At 40.9% G+C, this 16,701-nt stretch overlaps 1 protein-coding gene across 1 annotated transcript in view; it reads left to right on the plus strand.

The window, feature by feature from the left end:
• The window catches only part of lamc3 (laminin, gamma 3), a 98,639-nt gene extending 83,402 nt beyond the window's left edge, over positions 1–15,237 (plus strand). The window contains exons 14-28 of the mRNA XM_078271815.1: positions 161–406; positions 1,330–1,483; positions 1,592–1,734; positions 1,898–2,076; positions 4,668–4,848; positions 5,962–6,206; positions 7,390–7,466; positions 7,792–7,926; positions 10,144–10,363; positions 10,859–11,005; positions 11,433–11,535; positions 12,481–12,683; positions 13,228–13,368; positions 13,493–13,592; positions 14,118–15,237. Of these exons, the coding sequence (XP_078127941.1) occupies positions 161–406; positions 1,330–1,483; positions 1,592–1,734; positions 1,898–2,076; positions 4,668–4,848; positions 5,962–6,206; positions 7,390–7,466; positions 7,792–7,926; positions 10,144–10,363; positions 10,859–11,005; positions 11,433–11,535; positions 12,481–12,683; positions 13,228–13,368; positions 13,493–13,592; positions 14,118–14,380 (2,537 nt within the window). The 3' untranslated portion in view covers positions 14,381–15,237. The remainder of the gene's footprint in view (positions 1–160; positions 407–1,329; positions 1,484–1,591; positions 1,735–1,897; positions 2,077–4,667; positions 4,849–5,961; positions 6,207–7,389; positions 7,467–7,791; positions 7,927–10,143; positions 10,364–10,858; positions 11,006–11,432; positions 11,536–12,480; positions 12,684–13,227; positions 13,369–13,492; positions 13,593–14,117) is intronic.
• Positions 15,238–16,701: the final 1,464 nt, after the last annotated feature.

Consider the following 16,701-nt stretch of genomic DNA (forward strand, 5'->3'; position numbering starts at 1 on the left):
CCATTCGACAATGCCATCTGTGATTCAAGTACATCTGATATGAGTTTTTAAATGTAATTATTACAGAGTCAAGAGGTGACATGGGGATGACCTCCAACAGTGTTCTAGCTCAGTCATCCTCTTATTCCTCCCCACTACTTTCACCTTTGCACCCGTGTAGGGGTGCGCTGTCAGATGTGTGAAGATGGTTACTATGGTGACCCCCTGGGACAATCTGGAGCAGCTCGACCGTGTGTGAGATGCGATTGCAATGGCAACGTGGACTTCAACGCGTTGGGAATATGTGATCACATCACTGGGCGATGTTTGAAATGCCTGAGACACACGGAGGGAGAGTACTGCCAACGCTGCCAGCGGGGTTTCTACGGCGATGCCCTGAACAAGACAGCAGGCCAGAAGTGCAAGCGTGAGTAACTGAGAAGGGAGTGCGATGGAACATTTCTCAATTAATTCATTATTTGTTGAGAGAGATGGAGAAAGAGAGATATTGTATTCCTGTAAGACTATGTCCCCATCCACTCAACAAATGTTCTTACTTCACCTGCATGTTTGACATTCACTTTCTGAATGATGTATGTGCAGAGTTTGACACTAGAAGGCTGTTTACACATTCATCTGCTAAAGGGGAAGTTTATCTGCGCTCACCTTAAGCCTGACTTTAAACGTGTTCATGAAGCATGACTATGTGACATTACAGTTAGTTTGGAAGCCAATCACGGTCCAATGTGCAACTTACAAGTGTGATGTGGAAGCTTGAAGCTACCAGTGCACTTACCCAGACCCGGAGTATGGACAATGTTTGCATATTCATACATCACGATTTTACAATGAGGGATAAGGAGTAGATGTAATTTTAAGAATTTTCAACATTGTAACTGAACTATTATGGAGGGGAAAACAGTCTTTGTTATTCTTGTTTTAATCTTAAAACATGTTTTGAGGGGATCTTTACAAATCCTTGAGTCCTCACTCAAGACACGTATGACATGCCATCAGTATGCCTTTTAGGATTCAGACTGTTCACTTCACCACAGAATTGGTAGAGTCAAGTAATAGTCAAATAGACAAATTCCATTAAAGACTACATGGCCTTGGTGCTTTTGAAGGAATGCAGAAAGTGGATGCATTGAAATGGATTTGACTAATCAATTCAGGAGTTTGAATCCTTGAATCATGAAAGGCAAAATGGTGAGTCAAAAAGATTCCTTTAACAAAGGGGTTGGAGAGTCTTAGCACTCTGGAATCAAATCAATAAAAAGTCCACCATGCTGAGGTGATACATTGCCAAAATACCAGCAATGCAACAATGTAATCATTTGTTTCCTCTAGCGTGCAGCTGCAATCCTGGCGGAACCTCTGGCCATGTAAATGAATGCCACACTCAGACAGGAAATTGTCAGTGCCTCGCTCAAGTGACCGGACGGGATTGCAGTTATTGTGAAGTAGGCTTCTTCAACCTCCAACCAGGGGCAGGATGTGAGAGGTATAGAGATCACCTGTGAAATTCTGTGAAAGTGGATTTTTGGAATACACATATTAACAGAGCTTACAAACGGAATCTATTATTAAGACATTTTCCTGCCTTCCTTAGGTGCAAGTGTAATCCGATTGGCTCATCATCCATCGCGTGTCATCTAATCACAGGGCAGTGTGTGTGTCGTGCCGGAGTGGAGGGGAGACTGTGTGATTCTTGCCGCGTGGGCTTCTTTGGATTCTCGTCACGAGGTTGCAGAGGTACAGGACTTTACTTCAGGCAGCACAACTGCACTCTGTGCCATTCTCTAATCCTATAATACATCTGCTAACACAGATCACACATGAAAGCAATTCTAACTCTACAAATGTTCACCTCTGCGCCCCTGTCTTCTTGTGCTCCCACCCTGCTGTCCTCTCCCAGCCTGTAACTGTGACCCAATGGGCTCCATTTCCATGCAGTGTCACAGTAACGGTACCTGCCACTGTCGCCAGGGCTTCGTGGGTTATAAGTGTGACAAATGTGAGTTGAACTATTTCCACAACAGAGTCACACATCAGTGCGAGGAATGCCCAGTCTGCTATGGTCTTCTCAAGAAACAGGTGAGTTTATGGTTGTTTGTGATTCTTTCTGTGTGTTTGTGTGAGAACCACCATTTGGGGTAATTTTCATAGTCTACCCATAGTGGCTTTAAACCTGCAATTACAGTTTTTTTTGGACATGGGTCAACAGAAACAAGCTTTGAATACAACATTTAAATATCAATATACCATTTAAGTTGATACGCCAAACTTGTTACAAAACTATTGCCTATTTATACATCCATCAGATGTGGACATCAGCAAGTTACTAACTAACTAATTACCAAACCACAAAAATAATTAGTTACATTACTCGTTACATTACTCTGTACTCATCTCAGCTTCTTCAAAGGTGCCTTTTAAGAACTTTAAAGCTTCCACAAATCATATCTTGTGTACAATTTTAAAAAGGAAGTTTTAACAAGTCCACAGTTTAGAGGTTCTTCAGTGACTAGTCTCGCTTTGCCAGACCTTCCTCAGCAGCACTGCGGAGGAGGGTCTGGCTAGTCCACACAACATTCGTCAAAATTCGAGAAAAACGTGCTCTGGTTTATTGGCATTTCTTTAAAACAATCACAATCGTCGCTGCAAAATAGCCTCGGGAAGGAACTTGTTTTGGTGGAACATGTACGTTTAAAGGTTGTTTTAGTCGTGCAACAGAAAACTCAGATTAGACAGATAGTCTAGCTAGCTGCCTGGATTTACCCTGCAGAGATGTGAGGAGCAGTTGACCATAGTCTTCATGAATCCACCGGAGTTTAAAATTCCAACACAAACAAAACGGAAGGTAACGGACATCCGGCTGAAAAGAGTGAAAACAATCGGTGCTGCCTACACCGTGTTATACAAAGTTGTGTTAATCCAGCCAGTGCACATACCTCTGTTTATTTCCTGTTTTCCGGTCAAGTCAACACTAGTCGATTGTCGAGCTCATACAATCCAATATTCCAGTCAAATTCGCTGTGTTCCCTCGGAAGGATTCACTGCACATGGGTAGGCACTTGTAATGACATTTCGAACATGTTTAGAGGCTTAAAACACGTTTTAAAACTTGCCCTGTTTAAGCCTGTTGGGTGCTAACGCTAGCAGGGGGATAACACGGTGTAGGTTTAGTTTTTCTCACTACTGACAGCACTCCAGATTTACAAACAACAGAGCTACGTGTTGGAATCGACTGGAATTCTCCTTTAAGTGTCAGTATCTCTACTACTCGAGTACATGTACTTATGCCCCTGCTTGAATCCTTATTTGGATCATATTTCTCCATTATTCCTTTTCACATATTATATAAACGTTTAGCACGCTGTCTTGGCTCTCGCTATTATATTATGAGGAGCAATTTGTTCTTTAAATAGCACAGTCCCCCCCAGCACATCCTGCCTCTAGACCCTCATGACAGCCATATGGCTCCTTTGTAGTTGTAGATTGCAAGTAAACAGGGGATGTGCAGTGAAACAGAAAGAGACATTTGCCCTAATGATCTCCTGTGCAGCTTCTCGCTGTCCCTATAGATTTGTTGCAACCCACATCTTTATGCTGAGGTGCTGCGTCCCTGGAGTCACCTCCTGAAGCCAATCCAATACCACTGACGTGTTCTGTCTTTTCTCTTTACATATTCTTGTTCCAGCTAAAGTGGCTGTGTGTCCGCCTTGTACCTGTGTGAATGCACGCTGGGATCTCCACAGTGTTAGCAACTCAGTGAACATCCCAAGCCTTGTCTGCTCTGAACACTTGCAATTACTCCTCAGTCTCCCCCAGCTCTCCCTTTTCCACCTCTCCCATCGTCTATCTTCCTGCTCACATTTTCTTCTGGCTTTACACACAGGAATGAGAAGACTAACAAGTGCAAAGACAGGGACGGTTGGAAAAGACAGAGAGGGGTGATCTGTGATCAAGAAAGATATGACAAAGACAGTAGATGACAGCAAAAAAAGAATGGAATTAAATAATGAAAAAGATACACGGTTATTGTTCAAAGGCAGATGAGCACAATATTAAAAGGCATATGTTGTACCTGGTGTTAAAATGGCTGATCTTAAACATGTTGGTTGCTAACTAAAACAATTAGCAAACACAGATATTTCTGCAACCAGAGAACATCCACTCAGCATTCCTAACCACATGCAAGTGCAACACGCGCAACATGCATCCTGGTGTGACCACAGCGAGATCTACAGGCTCTTTTTATAGGTCCGGACCATTTCGCTTCCGAGTTCAACAAATTGGTGCCAATCACAGCACCTTTATTCAATTTTCAGACCTGGCCTTCCCTTCTCTAAGAAGTCTAATCCAGTGATCTCCTAAAATGCTTTTTCTTTGGCCAAGTGCTGTAGTAGTGTAAGTGGATGCGGATATGGAAACCGTGTTCTGTCCTTATCCTGTTGTTTATATTCATGTATTCATTGCTTTCGTTGAAATACTTCATTTAGATGTCATGGTGTACCAAGAATCAAAGTCCTATCTCAATCGCTGTGTCTGAATAAATAAATACAGATCTAGTTGGATATATATTTTGTTGTGGTAGTTGTCCCAGCCCTGTGGGTTTTTTTTTGTTCTTGCAAAATCTGTATTGTCATTGATACCGTGAGTGATAAATCTCTGTGCTATTACAGGCAGAAAAGCTGAGGACTGGCTTGCAGGATTTGGAGAAGCTGCTGGCTCCCTTTGATTGCCGCGGTAGATTTGGGGAGCAGCGCCACCTGCTGAAGTATCACGTGGCCAGGCTTTATGAGCATGAGCACCAGAGGGAGGATACTCTACCGAATGCTCTGGAGGATTTTCTTGCCTTCCAAGGTAACTGCAGCCAGAAGCCAAGATCATTCCACTTGGCCTGTCACTCCTTTTTATGTTTCCTATGTGGTCACGCAAGAGACACTTGGCAGCATTTTCTTTGCGCAATGGGAAGCTCGCTTGTGTGCCATTGTAACTATTGTGTCACATTTTGGCTGTGAGATGATAACATGCCATATCAGTACATACAAGACCAGCAAGCACGGCTGACAACTTTGACATGAAACCGCCCACGGCGATGTGCAAACGGACTGTTGCTCTGTGTGCGTCTCCTCAGTTTGACACTGTTACCAATGCAACAAAGCGATTAAATCAGAAAGCAGGAAACAATACAAACCTCTCCCAATTACTTTAACACAATGCTGATGTATCCTCATTATCTTTGGAAGGGAAAGGGCTTACAGGCTCAGCTGCACAGGCCAAATGGAGACAAATCATAACAATATAGAACAAGATGCCGTGTGACCAACTTAATCCCTATTTATATGACAGGCGGTGCATCTCTAATCCGTTATTTATTATGATTATAGTTGCAATCATGATAACAGTTCAGTTGTCTAACAACCCCCCTCCCAATACCCACATACTTACACGTACATACATATATAGTTACTAGCCAGGCTCTTTATGACACTGGGTGGCCCAATAATGATTTAATGAGTATGTGGGAGCGACAGGCTCACTGTGCGGGCACACAGAGGCCAAACAGACACACACTGGGACTCAAACACACACTTGTTATCTCTCATTTTATATGACACAAAGTCAAAGAGACAATTAAAGTATGTCACAAAATGAAGTAACAAAACATCCAGAGAGATTGTACTCAGCTCCAGACAGACTAGGCAGCCAGTTAGACTATAAACGCCACTGAGTACAAAGTGAGAGTGACAAAAGTGTTAACACACAGGACAGAATTCCCTTTGGTTTAGGTTTTTCTGACTACAAGTGCAGTACACAGGAAGGACGAGAGTCTGATTTCACACAATAACTGAGAGAGATGTGTTAAAATATGCAGTTCTAGCAACAAAGAGTTGGAAGAATAACATTCTTGACGAAATAATCTGTGAAGAGGTTAATGTGGTTTTATTTGCTTTGTGCTCTTTGTTCTTTCAGAAGCACGGGAGGCCTTCATAAAACAATTTTCCTTGCTGGAAGCTTCCACAGGCACACTCTTAGCCCAGCTGCATGGCATTACATCTACTTTGAACTGCAGCATCAGCATGACGGGGGAAGAGGGGAAGGATAGGAGGAAGGATGAAGGGAGCAGGGGTGTGTGTCAAACCTTCACAGAGACTATGTTCATGGTCAGAGCGTCTCAGAAAAAGCTAAAGCAGGCAACACTGGACCTGGACAACATGGTAGGCGAATCAAACATATTGTATCTTCAACATTGTTCTATTGGTCCACATAGTAAGTATATATTCCAGGTATTTCACTGTATAAAATGCTCCAGGTAGCTATAATGTAAGTGTTCAGTTCACAGGCATGCTGATATTGCATGTAACACGATTGATTTTATTTGTCCTTATTATGGGATGCTGCTGTTTACTCATGGTGGAGCTCCTCTGTATAGATCCACAAAGATCCCCCAAAGCAAAACAATATTCTCACCCACCACTCACACCTCCACCACCCTCCTCCCTCTGCCTGGCAAATTCCTGCCTTCAAAGGAAAATCCAAAGAACGTTTGATGGATGCTAAAATTAACAACTTTTCACCGTCTAACCACGATGCTTTGCAGGGATGTATTTTGGACACTGCTGCCATGTTATTTAGGTTCTGGGAGATGAGAGAGGGCTTGTTTTGCCAATATATAACGCTCTATTTCTTATTGTGTGTCTGTGTGTGCACAGCGACACTGTACCTCCGTAGCCCCTATCACTTGGATAAGCCTGAAGCGGCAGCAATTTAATTCCATATTAATAAGCAGAGCAGCCACCCAAAATGAAGAAAAAAAATGCAAGAGTGTCAATTGTGGATTCAGTTTTCTCATTTTTATTTGCATCTTCTCAAATTAAATGTCTCTCGGGGAAGGATTCTGCATTTGACTGTATACACATTACATTTATCAGGACAAAACTTCAGGGGATTTATATTGAGGGAGGTTTCCCCATATGCCCCCGCTGTGAACCTTTTTGAATACTTATACTTAAGTGTAGAGGTTCATTAGATAAGTTTAATTATTTGCTGAATTATAGCAATCCCCAGACCACCATTGTGAGGCTTACCCATGACTGCAGTCCAAAAAAGCAATCAAAATCTAGCAAAAACTCATCTCATTAACCTCTGCACTTATATGTTAAAATATGTATTTGAAAATATGTGCCCACATTTTAATAACAGCTTTCACACAGATCCAAAATTCTCTCAGCAAATATCGCTGGGTCTAAAGATGATCCACTCAGCTCTAGTGTAATTATCAGATGGAGACGATCACAGGATTTAATTAAACATGTCAAAACAGTCTGAAGTCTCTTCAAGGCTGGACCCTATACTTTTTTCGTCTCTCAGATCTGCTTTCCCTCTCGAACTCTTTCATAGATCATTCCTTTTGAGGTGGTGTCAGAACCCAACAAATGGAACATGATGGTCAATGATTCACAGGCCCTAATGAAAAGGTATGTCAGGTCAATTGACCACTTATTAGAAAAGGCCACTGTAGTAATCTGTGGAACTTCATCTCTCTTTTCGCTTCCTTCTTTTAGCATTCCTGACACTGTGGTTAGGCCATTGTGAATCGATGCCCTCGGCTACTCCGAGTATGCGGCATTATTATGTGGTAGTTACAGAAATTTGGACTGGTGAGCCAGTGAGGGGGAAGTGCTGAAATCCATTTCATCTCTCCTCAGGCAGTTGTAATGGTCTGTTATTCTATGTTACTCACTAAATTCCTTTTTCTCCTCCTCACACTTTGTCTTCCTTTTTTTTTGTCATCCCTTGTAGTCACAGAGAAACGGCAGACCACATTGAGGCCATAGCCAACAGGGCGGTAAGCGCCTCGGAGCAGACCTTGGGTTTCCTGATGGATCTACTGCAGGACAACTCCACAGAGGAGTACATCATGAACCTAACGGAGCAGTGAGCACGACGACGAATCCAAACACACCCAGACAAGCACAAGCAGAGACAATGTCTCCCATTCACATAAATCATCCTGTATTGCATAATCCCAACTAACTGCATGACTCCCTGGATTATTGTGCTTTTGCACTATATTTCTAACAAAGTGCACCTATCCCAGTATTACAGCTCAAGGTCCTCTTCCTCCCAGCGGCCTTTCAAAGCACATTGGAGTTTAAGAGTAAGACATTTAGCCACAGGGGGACAGCTTCTCTCCACTGTAAGCATATTGCTTTCTTGGATTTGCCGCATGCTGGCTGCATCTCCCAGTGTGTGATTGTTTTTAGGATTATCCTGAATGCTAGACAAAATGATGCAATAAGCCCTCGGGTGGCCATGATGAGAGTAAGAGGCAAGGTACTCAAAATTGATTACCCCCTCCTAAAAGTAGTCAGCAGGGTTAAGGAGAGTTCTGTTAATATTTGAGGCACTGCTGTGTGTGTGTGTGTGTGTGTGTGTGTGTGTGTGTGTGTGTGTGTGTGTGTGTGTGTGTGTGTGTGTGTGTGTGTGTGTGTGTGTGTGTGTGTGTGTGTGTGTGTGTGCGTGCGTGCGTGCGTGCGTGTGTGTGTGTGTGTCTGTGTGTGTGTGTGTGTGTGTGTGTTGGTGTCACTTTACAGGATGTGAATTGAGCAGTTAATGCACAGATTGGCAGCATACAATTGCTTTTACGTTAGCAGTTCAGATGCATTTTGTAGGCAGGACAGCTATCAATCTATGTGATAAATGACAAAAGTATTCAACCAGACACTAACACTAGGCCTGTATCACAAGGCTTCAGATAACGACACTTTCTTTAACAGTAGTTACAAAAAAACAACAGTTTTTATTAGCGGCAGAAGTAGACATTAGCCAAAGTAACTTAGCATTTTTATTCAAGTACTGTTCTTAAAGGTGACATATTATGCTTTTCTGTGTTTTCTGTCATATCTACAGTGTTATAATACAAATAATTTGTATAATACAAATACAAATCCCTGTGAGCTAAAACGTTCAGATTTTAAACTGTTCTGAACGCTCCGGTTTGAACAGTTTTTTCTACTCTCAGCTAAGTCTTACTAAGCCGAACTTCTGTGATTGGTCATCTGCTCCACTTAAGCCACTGCGCTGTTAACATTGTTGCATTTAACTACATGCTAACGGCAGTAAACAATGTCATCTGGGCTGCCAATGTTGTTAAATTCTGATAGAATTCTAAAGAGGTAAAAATATTATAAGAAGAAACGGCAAAAAAAACATGATGTGTGTAGCAGAACTGTTTTTTTCTTCTTCTCCACGCCATTATTTATCTCACCACCCTCCAAATTTAATTTGTGACCCTTTAAGTGAGCTGGACCCCTAGGCAGAGAACATCTGGATTAAATTACCTAACTGTATATAAAGTAGTTAAAACTAGCTCTACCTTGACCAGCTACACCAATAAAATATTACTTATGCATAGATGCATTAGTCTTAACAATCTATCAATATAGTATAACATAATATATTAGTCACAGGTGCCATTTGTCTGCAGAACAAGCACTTAAAGTACATTTGTCTTCTTTTACTTGTAATGGAGTATTTTAACATTGTTGTATTGATACTTTTACTTTGAGCAACTTTTGCCATATGGGTTGTTTTGAAAGAACTTTCAAATAACCTCAGCATCCCAGTGTTCTACCAAACATGTTAAATCATTGCAAAAATGAATTTTCTTTTAACTACTGCCGTGCTTGTTGCTTAACAGGAGATTTGAAAAAAAAGCTGAAGTGACACATTGAATGTTTTTGTATCTGCTTTGTTGAGACAAAACAGATTGGATGTCATTACAGCTGTGTAGGTGATAAAAACGGCACTTTAACATCTACTGCACTGAGCCTAACACCTTTTAATGAATTCATCATGCTTTCTTTGCACAATGTAGCCTTATCTTTTGAATCCTCTTTACTCAGTTATATCAAGCTGCATTTTCTTGTTCCCAGATTTATATTGATTTGTATATGGCACAACATGATGCTTTTAACATTTCTTGAAACAAATTATGTGAAAAATATGTCTGCAGCAGAGTATGTCTTTTCATCGTCTTAACAATAATAAATCAAATGAACAGAAGACATCCTGGTATTTAATTTTGACTATTACAGTATATTATAGTTTACTACATTTTTTCTCTGCTGTCTTTCTCTACTTTTATCTCAGAATAACACAAATGCAGCAGCAGAAGGAGAACCTGACAGCTCAGGTGAATGAAACTGTAGCCAAACAGCTGGCCCTGAAGGGGGAAGCTGCTGGTTTAAAGCTTGCCCTGGGTAATATCACATCATCCTTACATCAGCTGGCTCTGACAGATGCCAGCCCATCACCAGAGTCTGATCAAACACAGCTCAACCAAACACATCCGACCAACCATACAACAAAGGTCAGTTTGGACAGCACCTGCAGGGTACAAATGGAATTTGAAGCTTTATTATGTTACATTATAGACCCAGGAGTGAATCGTTTAGTCTAATTAGAACCGGTTTGATAGCTGCACATATTGTATAAGAAACCATTCCGGAACATTTAACGAGGCTCATATAAAGATACAAGTATTTCTCATATTTTGATGAGTGGGCAGTTAACTCCACATCATTTTTCTTCTTGATTTAACATTTGGCAAGCAGAGGGGGACAGGAGAGAGGTTTCTGGCAAGATGTGCTGCTCATGGGGGTACATGTTGTTGCAGAGGAGGGTTATTAACCACTGCAGCATCTCTGAGCGTAAAATGACACAAAAATAGGCTAATGTGCCCTGTGTAAATGGCTGATTAAAGGCAGAATGTTTTGGTTTTTTGTTGCGCGAAAGTTATGGCGGAAGCGAAATGGGATTGTTTTAATGACAGCATTTAAGTTGTGTATTTTTGCTTCCTGTTCAGTGGGGCGAGGACCTGCTAAAACAGACAGAAGAGCTGGACCGGCAAATTCAGACCAAAGACAATCTCATCAGTAAGATCAGAGAGGAAATGGATTCTCTAAAACTGACTGCCAATAAGAAACTGGAGATGGTGGATGACATCAGTGAGGTGACTACATTTTACTGTCTAGATACTTTGAATGTTTAAAGCTTAATGTAAAGGCCAGAATTTCAATTTGTGCAATACTTTGCATTATAACGAAATACCCGCGAAACTGATGACATTCTCATCCGCCTCAGCAGTACTTTGTGTTTATTGCTAATTAGCAAATGTTAGCATGCAAACTACTGTAAGATGCTGAACATGGTAAACATGAAACGTGCTGAACATTAGAATTGCGAGCAATAACATTGTGAGCATGTTAGCACTCTGATGTAAGCATTTAGTTCAGAGCACCGCTGTATGGCATCACAGAGCTGCTAGAATGGCTTAATGCTGTCCTCCCACCAGTTTGCCTTGATATCTGTTGTTGCAAGCTTTGAATACACTTGGCTCCAGCGGGGTCATGTTTCCTCTTACGTGTCTCTTTTTCAAGCTGCATGCTCACGCTCAAGGGGCAAAGGTCATGGCTCTGTCGTCCGTGGTGACAGGGAAAGAGGTGGAATCTGACGCCATCGCCCTGCACAGGGAACTAGAATGTGAGTCTCTTTCTCGCCATCTTTCTATCTATCTAACTTCTCTTTTTCACTCCCCTCACTCTCTGTCTCACTGTCTTGCATTGTTGTTTTTGTTGAACGTCCAAATTGAAATGTCATGTGCAGAGACTCAAAACAAACGTATGAGCTACAGATTGAAGTATTACTATAATAAATATGTCATCACCATTGTAACGTTTTGACTTAATTGCAAATGTATTGAATGCGGCAGTGGCTTATGTGGAAAATGAAATCAAGTGGAATGTTTTGAGAATTTTGTGTCTACTTCAGGAATGAAATGTTGGCTGTTTATGATACGTGAAGAGAATCTTAAGTGATTTTATCTTCTCGGATTTTCATTGAAAATAGCACAGAATAAACAGAGGATGAATAATGATACAAATACAAAATTCAGCCAGTAGGCAATTATCTATTTGAGTAAAGGTTTTTATAATTCAATACAACCTTGAATCCGACTTAAAGGCCCTGATTTTCTTACGATGAATGATGGATGCACATTAGATTAGATTCAACTGTATTGTTATTAGTTCATATATTAGAGTATAGTTCAGTTTAGCATCTAACCAGAAGTGCAAAAAGTAGTCAAGTGCAGGTTAATGTCCAGAGTATATACAGAATAAAATATAGAATAAATAGAAAGTGGGAACAAAAACAGGGTATGAACATGAGAACTTTTTGGTTTTCTGATGTTCTCTGAGCTCTTCTAACTGGTTTGAAGTGGGCGGGGCTCCGTTTGAAATATGTGATGTCATATAAATCAATGCACCAATCAGGAATTAGCAACATTTCACCCGTTGAATGTCTTTTTTCCCTAACTTTAAATTTGATTGTTGCGTATTTATTCATGACTATTTAATTTAATAGAAAAATACCTGGCATTTAAAACCAAGTTCTCTGCTACCTGCCTTCTTCCCAACCTCCATTCAGACATGGTGAGGGAGTGGCCCCGTCAGCAGGCCCAGACCAAGGCTGCAATGAAGAAGGAAAAACCCTTGGAGGAAAAGGTTCTCGCTGATGTCAGGAAAAGGGTCTCACAGATTGGGAAGATGCTAAAACCAGCGCTGGAAAAATCCAGCCTCTCCAGCAACACCACGAAGGAGGCAGAACAAACAGCACATGCTGTGGCAAAGGTATGTGCTGATGTTAGCGTTTAGCTCAAAGCACCACTATGGCTAAAAACAGCCTCATGGCATGGCTGTAGTCTGTAAATAATCAAAATATCTTCTGTAGTAGTCTTAAGGCTGCACAGTTAATCACAATGTTATTGAAATCGCAATATGGACTAATGCAATATCGAAATCGCAGGGTGGGGGGGGGGTGAGGAATATTGCAAGGATGGATGCAATGTTTGTTAAAGGCATAACGTGTCAAACACTTCTGAATGAAGTACAGATTGTATCCTACAGACTAAAGAAAAAAATCTTGATTTTGTACAGATCCTGAAAAGAAAATCACATTATAATAATTAAAAAAAAGATTATTTTAATATTTTTCTAGGAAAATAAGAATGATACAAAAATAAAATTCCCTCTAATATCGTGGATCATATCGCAGTCGTAATATCAGTCAAAATAATTGCAATTAGATATTTTCCTCACATCGTGCAGCCCTAAGTAGTCTAGTTATTTTTTGTCTTTCCTCAGCTCCATTTCTTTCTCCTTTTTTTGTTTGCAGGAATCCAAAGCCATTCTGACCCAAGCCAAGCATACCAGGACTGCATCTGCTCACCTTAGCTCCCATATAGACTCTGCTTTACAACAGCTGGCTGAGCAGGAGATGCAAACTGACGCAGCCAACTCCCAGATCACTTCCGAGGTACCTAACACAGACATATACACCTTTGAACAGCACAATCTATGCATATTGATCTGTGCTTCCTGTTTGCAGCTTGAAAGAAACTACTACTACTACTTCCTAAAGTATGTCTTCTCATTTCCAGCCTGCGGTGTCCCTGACCAGTGTTAAGGAAGACATGGAAGCAGCCAAACTTCAGTTAAAGGCCTATTCTGTTACACTAACTGAGCTAATCAGCAAGATTGGTAAGTCACTCTCTTATAGATAATTTACGGTGTGGCTCCTTTTTAGTCTTCTATATCTATAAAACTCATAAATCCTCATTATACCTTAAATGTCAGACTAAAGAGCTCTGTGCTTTTTACTGCCTCGTTTAACATGGACATATTTCCCAGATTTTTATCCCCATGGTAAAGTAAGAATAATTGCTGTTCATGGGGCCCGGCAGCATTTTCTTTGTGGGTAAATTTCAGTGTGTTAAAAGTAATTCAGCTGTGTATTTCTGACCTAGGATTATCTGACCTATTCATTCAAACCAATTTCCTGTATAATGTGTTGTACAATTTGTAGAATGAACTAGAAAGGCAGGGATCTTGCAGTTTGTGGTGAATATGTTAACATGCTTGAGAGAATAATGACCAAATCACTGTAGTTAGGTCATCATGGCTGATCCACCACTTGAATCATTGATCACTGAAAAACTTCTGACGCCTCTGTCTGTGGTTTTTTCTCTTTCTCCCTCTGTCCTCCCGCTTGCATGTCCGGACCAGATGGGAACATGCCGCTGGAGCGCTTTGACCGGATCTTAGACGAGACAGCGCGCCGCCTTAGCATGCTCCGCGGGAGCGTTGAGAGCCCGACGCTGGGCGCGAAGATCCAGAAGCTGCATTCGGCCGCTAAGGAACAGCACAGCCGGATGTCCCTCATTGAACAGGACTTACAGGAGATCATAGAGGAGAGAGACAGTCTCAGGGACATTGCTTTAAACCTGCCTCAGTCCTGCCCCCAGGCCACAGGAGGAGGTAAGGTCTAGATACTCTTCATGACAGGGATTTGATAAAACAGCTGAACGTCAGAAAAATCTGGGCGGATTTTGTTAATGAAAGGGGCTGTGGTCATTTTTTTTTTCTGCTCAGTTGTATCCTTACATATTCTTGCCTACTCCCACCTTTTGCCCTAAGGTACACTTTATTTTACCATCTCGATACACTGTCTCACACACCAACAACCAAAAGCCACATAGCTCTCCGCTGTCTCCCATGATTTATACCTAACCTTCCTTTCAGGTTTTTTTTGCTTCATTTTTTTTTCTCCCACTCTCTTTTTTTTCAAGATCAGAAAGTAAGGCCTTCACATAGAAACCATTACACAACAAAGTATACTTGAAAGGGCCATGTTCATACAGGGAACAGTACGATGCGCAATGGAGCTGCTCACAGCTGATAAAAAGCATCCATTTGTAGGTGATGGTTCAAGGAATTCTCACAAAACAAAGTATCTTTCGAGAGCATTTTTGCTGTCTGTGAATTTTTCAAAACTGAATTTGGCAGTACAACAATTACATTCATCTCTTGTGTGCTAAAATAGTGCACTGTCACCCTTTGCACATGAATGAGCATGTAGTTGACTGAAAGATTTTGTAATAGTAAAGGAAGGAATCGTTTGACATTTGGGAAAACACACATATTTGCTTTTTTTCCACGAGTTAAACAAGAATCAAATCGATCAACTTTTATCTGTTACATGAAAATCGTACAAAGTACAATTCCAGTGAAATGTAATCCCAACAGCTCCTTCAACTTGTGCATGATTCATCATGAAGCAGAACATGTGTGTGTGTGTGTGGGGGGGGGGCCCTCAACAGACCTCAACAGGGAGAAAAGGCTGTTTCCTGTTAAACTGGCCTCTCACCGTAACAACAGCACTTTTTGGTTAGTGTTATATCTCGGTAAAGAAGAAGAATACTACTATAATACTATACAATTCAATTTTTTCACTCTGTTATTATACAGTTTATACAGGCCCGAAACAAACAGTAGCTATGCATTAATGGAGAGATGACAGGGCGAGGGTGCTGCCCAGCAACAGACTGCCTGAGCAGTTGGCGGTTTGGTGCCTTGCTCAGTGGCACCTCAGCAGTGCACATGGGGTGAACTGGCACCTCTCCAGCAACCAGTACACACTCTAAACTTGGTCCATACAGGGGCTTGAATGAGCGACCCTGTTTAAGTATTTCAAGTATTTTTACCTTTAAACAAACAAGATATAACGTGTTAATTAGTGCGCTTTGCCTGTTTCCAGTCTTTATGCTATGCTAAGCTAATCTCCAGCTGACTAGCTTCATAGTTAACAACAGATATGACTTATGTCTTATTGATCTTCTCATCTAACTCTTGACAAGAGAGCGAAATAAATGCATTTTCCAAAATGTCAAATTATTCCTCTGTAGTTAAAACATTGTGAAAGTCATTATTCTCTTTGTATGTGCTGTTTGTTGTCAAACTAACTCCAAAAGCACAACTATAATTACTTTAAACACAACAATATGCTGTGCCAGATATTGGTTCACACACTGATTGTAGAGGTTAACTCAAATAAACTATTTTATAACATTTGTAGTCAGCGTTTGTGATTTTATTTTTCTTTGACACATCATGCTAATGCACTATATGTTGTACTGTACTAGGTGAAAGAAACCGAGCAATGTCTCGGTTTAAATTCTACCAAGAAAATCACAGGGGAGAACATTCATGGAAATCCATCATGTGGATAAATGCAGATCTACATTTCATTTTATTAAAAGTAGTCCTTTTCAGTCAGTTTAGCAGCTAAGTAGAAATGAGTGTCATTATGAAAATGAAATCCAAATTAATGACTGTTGAAAGTTAATATGGAGATAGAGAATGGCACAAAGTCCTTAAAGTCATTACTTTATTACAATATTCATGTTTTATACTGTAGGGAATACTGCAACATTCTTTCCGATGGGGTCCACGCCAGAAAAGCACAGACAATACTAGTGTATCAGTTCATATATTAGCTGATATTGTCTAGATTTTTTGTTAATGTTGTGTCCACAGGCACCGATCCAACAGAAGTGGCCTCCCAAACAGTTCACATACAGTAGAAGTCAGGGACACCTCGTAGTAACGAGAACCAACAGCTTTAAGTTGGCCATGATGGCATTCACTCAGGATGGGTGTCATTTCACACTTCTTTCCTTCACTCCACGTTCCTTTATATAACTGAGTGGATTGATCTTTGGTTTTAATTTTTTGAGTTAGTCAGTATAGTCCGCAACAATATCATTATGTGATTGTGCCCCTAGATTAGGGCTGGGCGATATGGATACCT

This window comes from Sander vitreus, chromosome 16, assembly GCF_031162955.1.
Source record: "Sander vitreus isolate 19-12246 chromosome 16, sanVit1, whole genome shotgun sequence".
Lineage (NCBI taxonomy): Eukaryota > Metazoa > Chordata > Actinopteri > Perciformes > Percidae > Sander > Sander vitreus.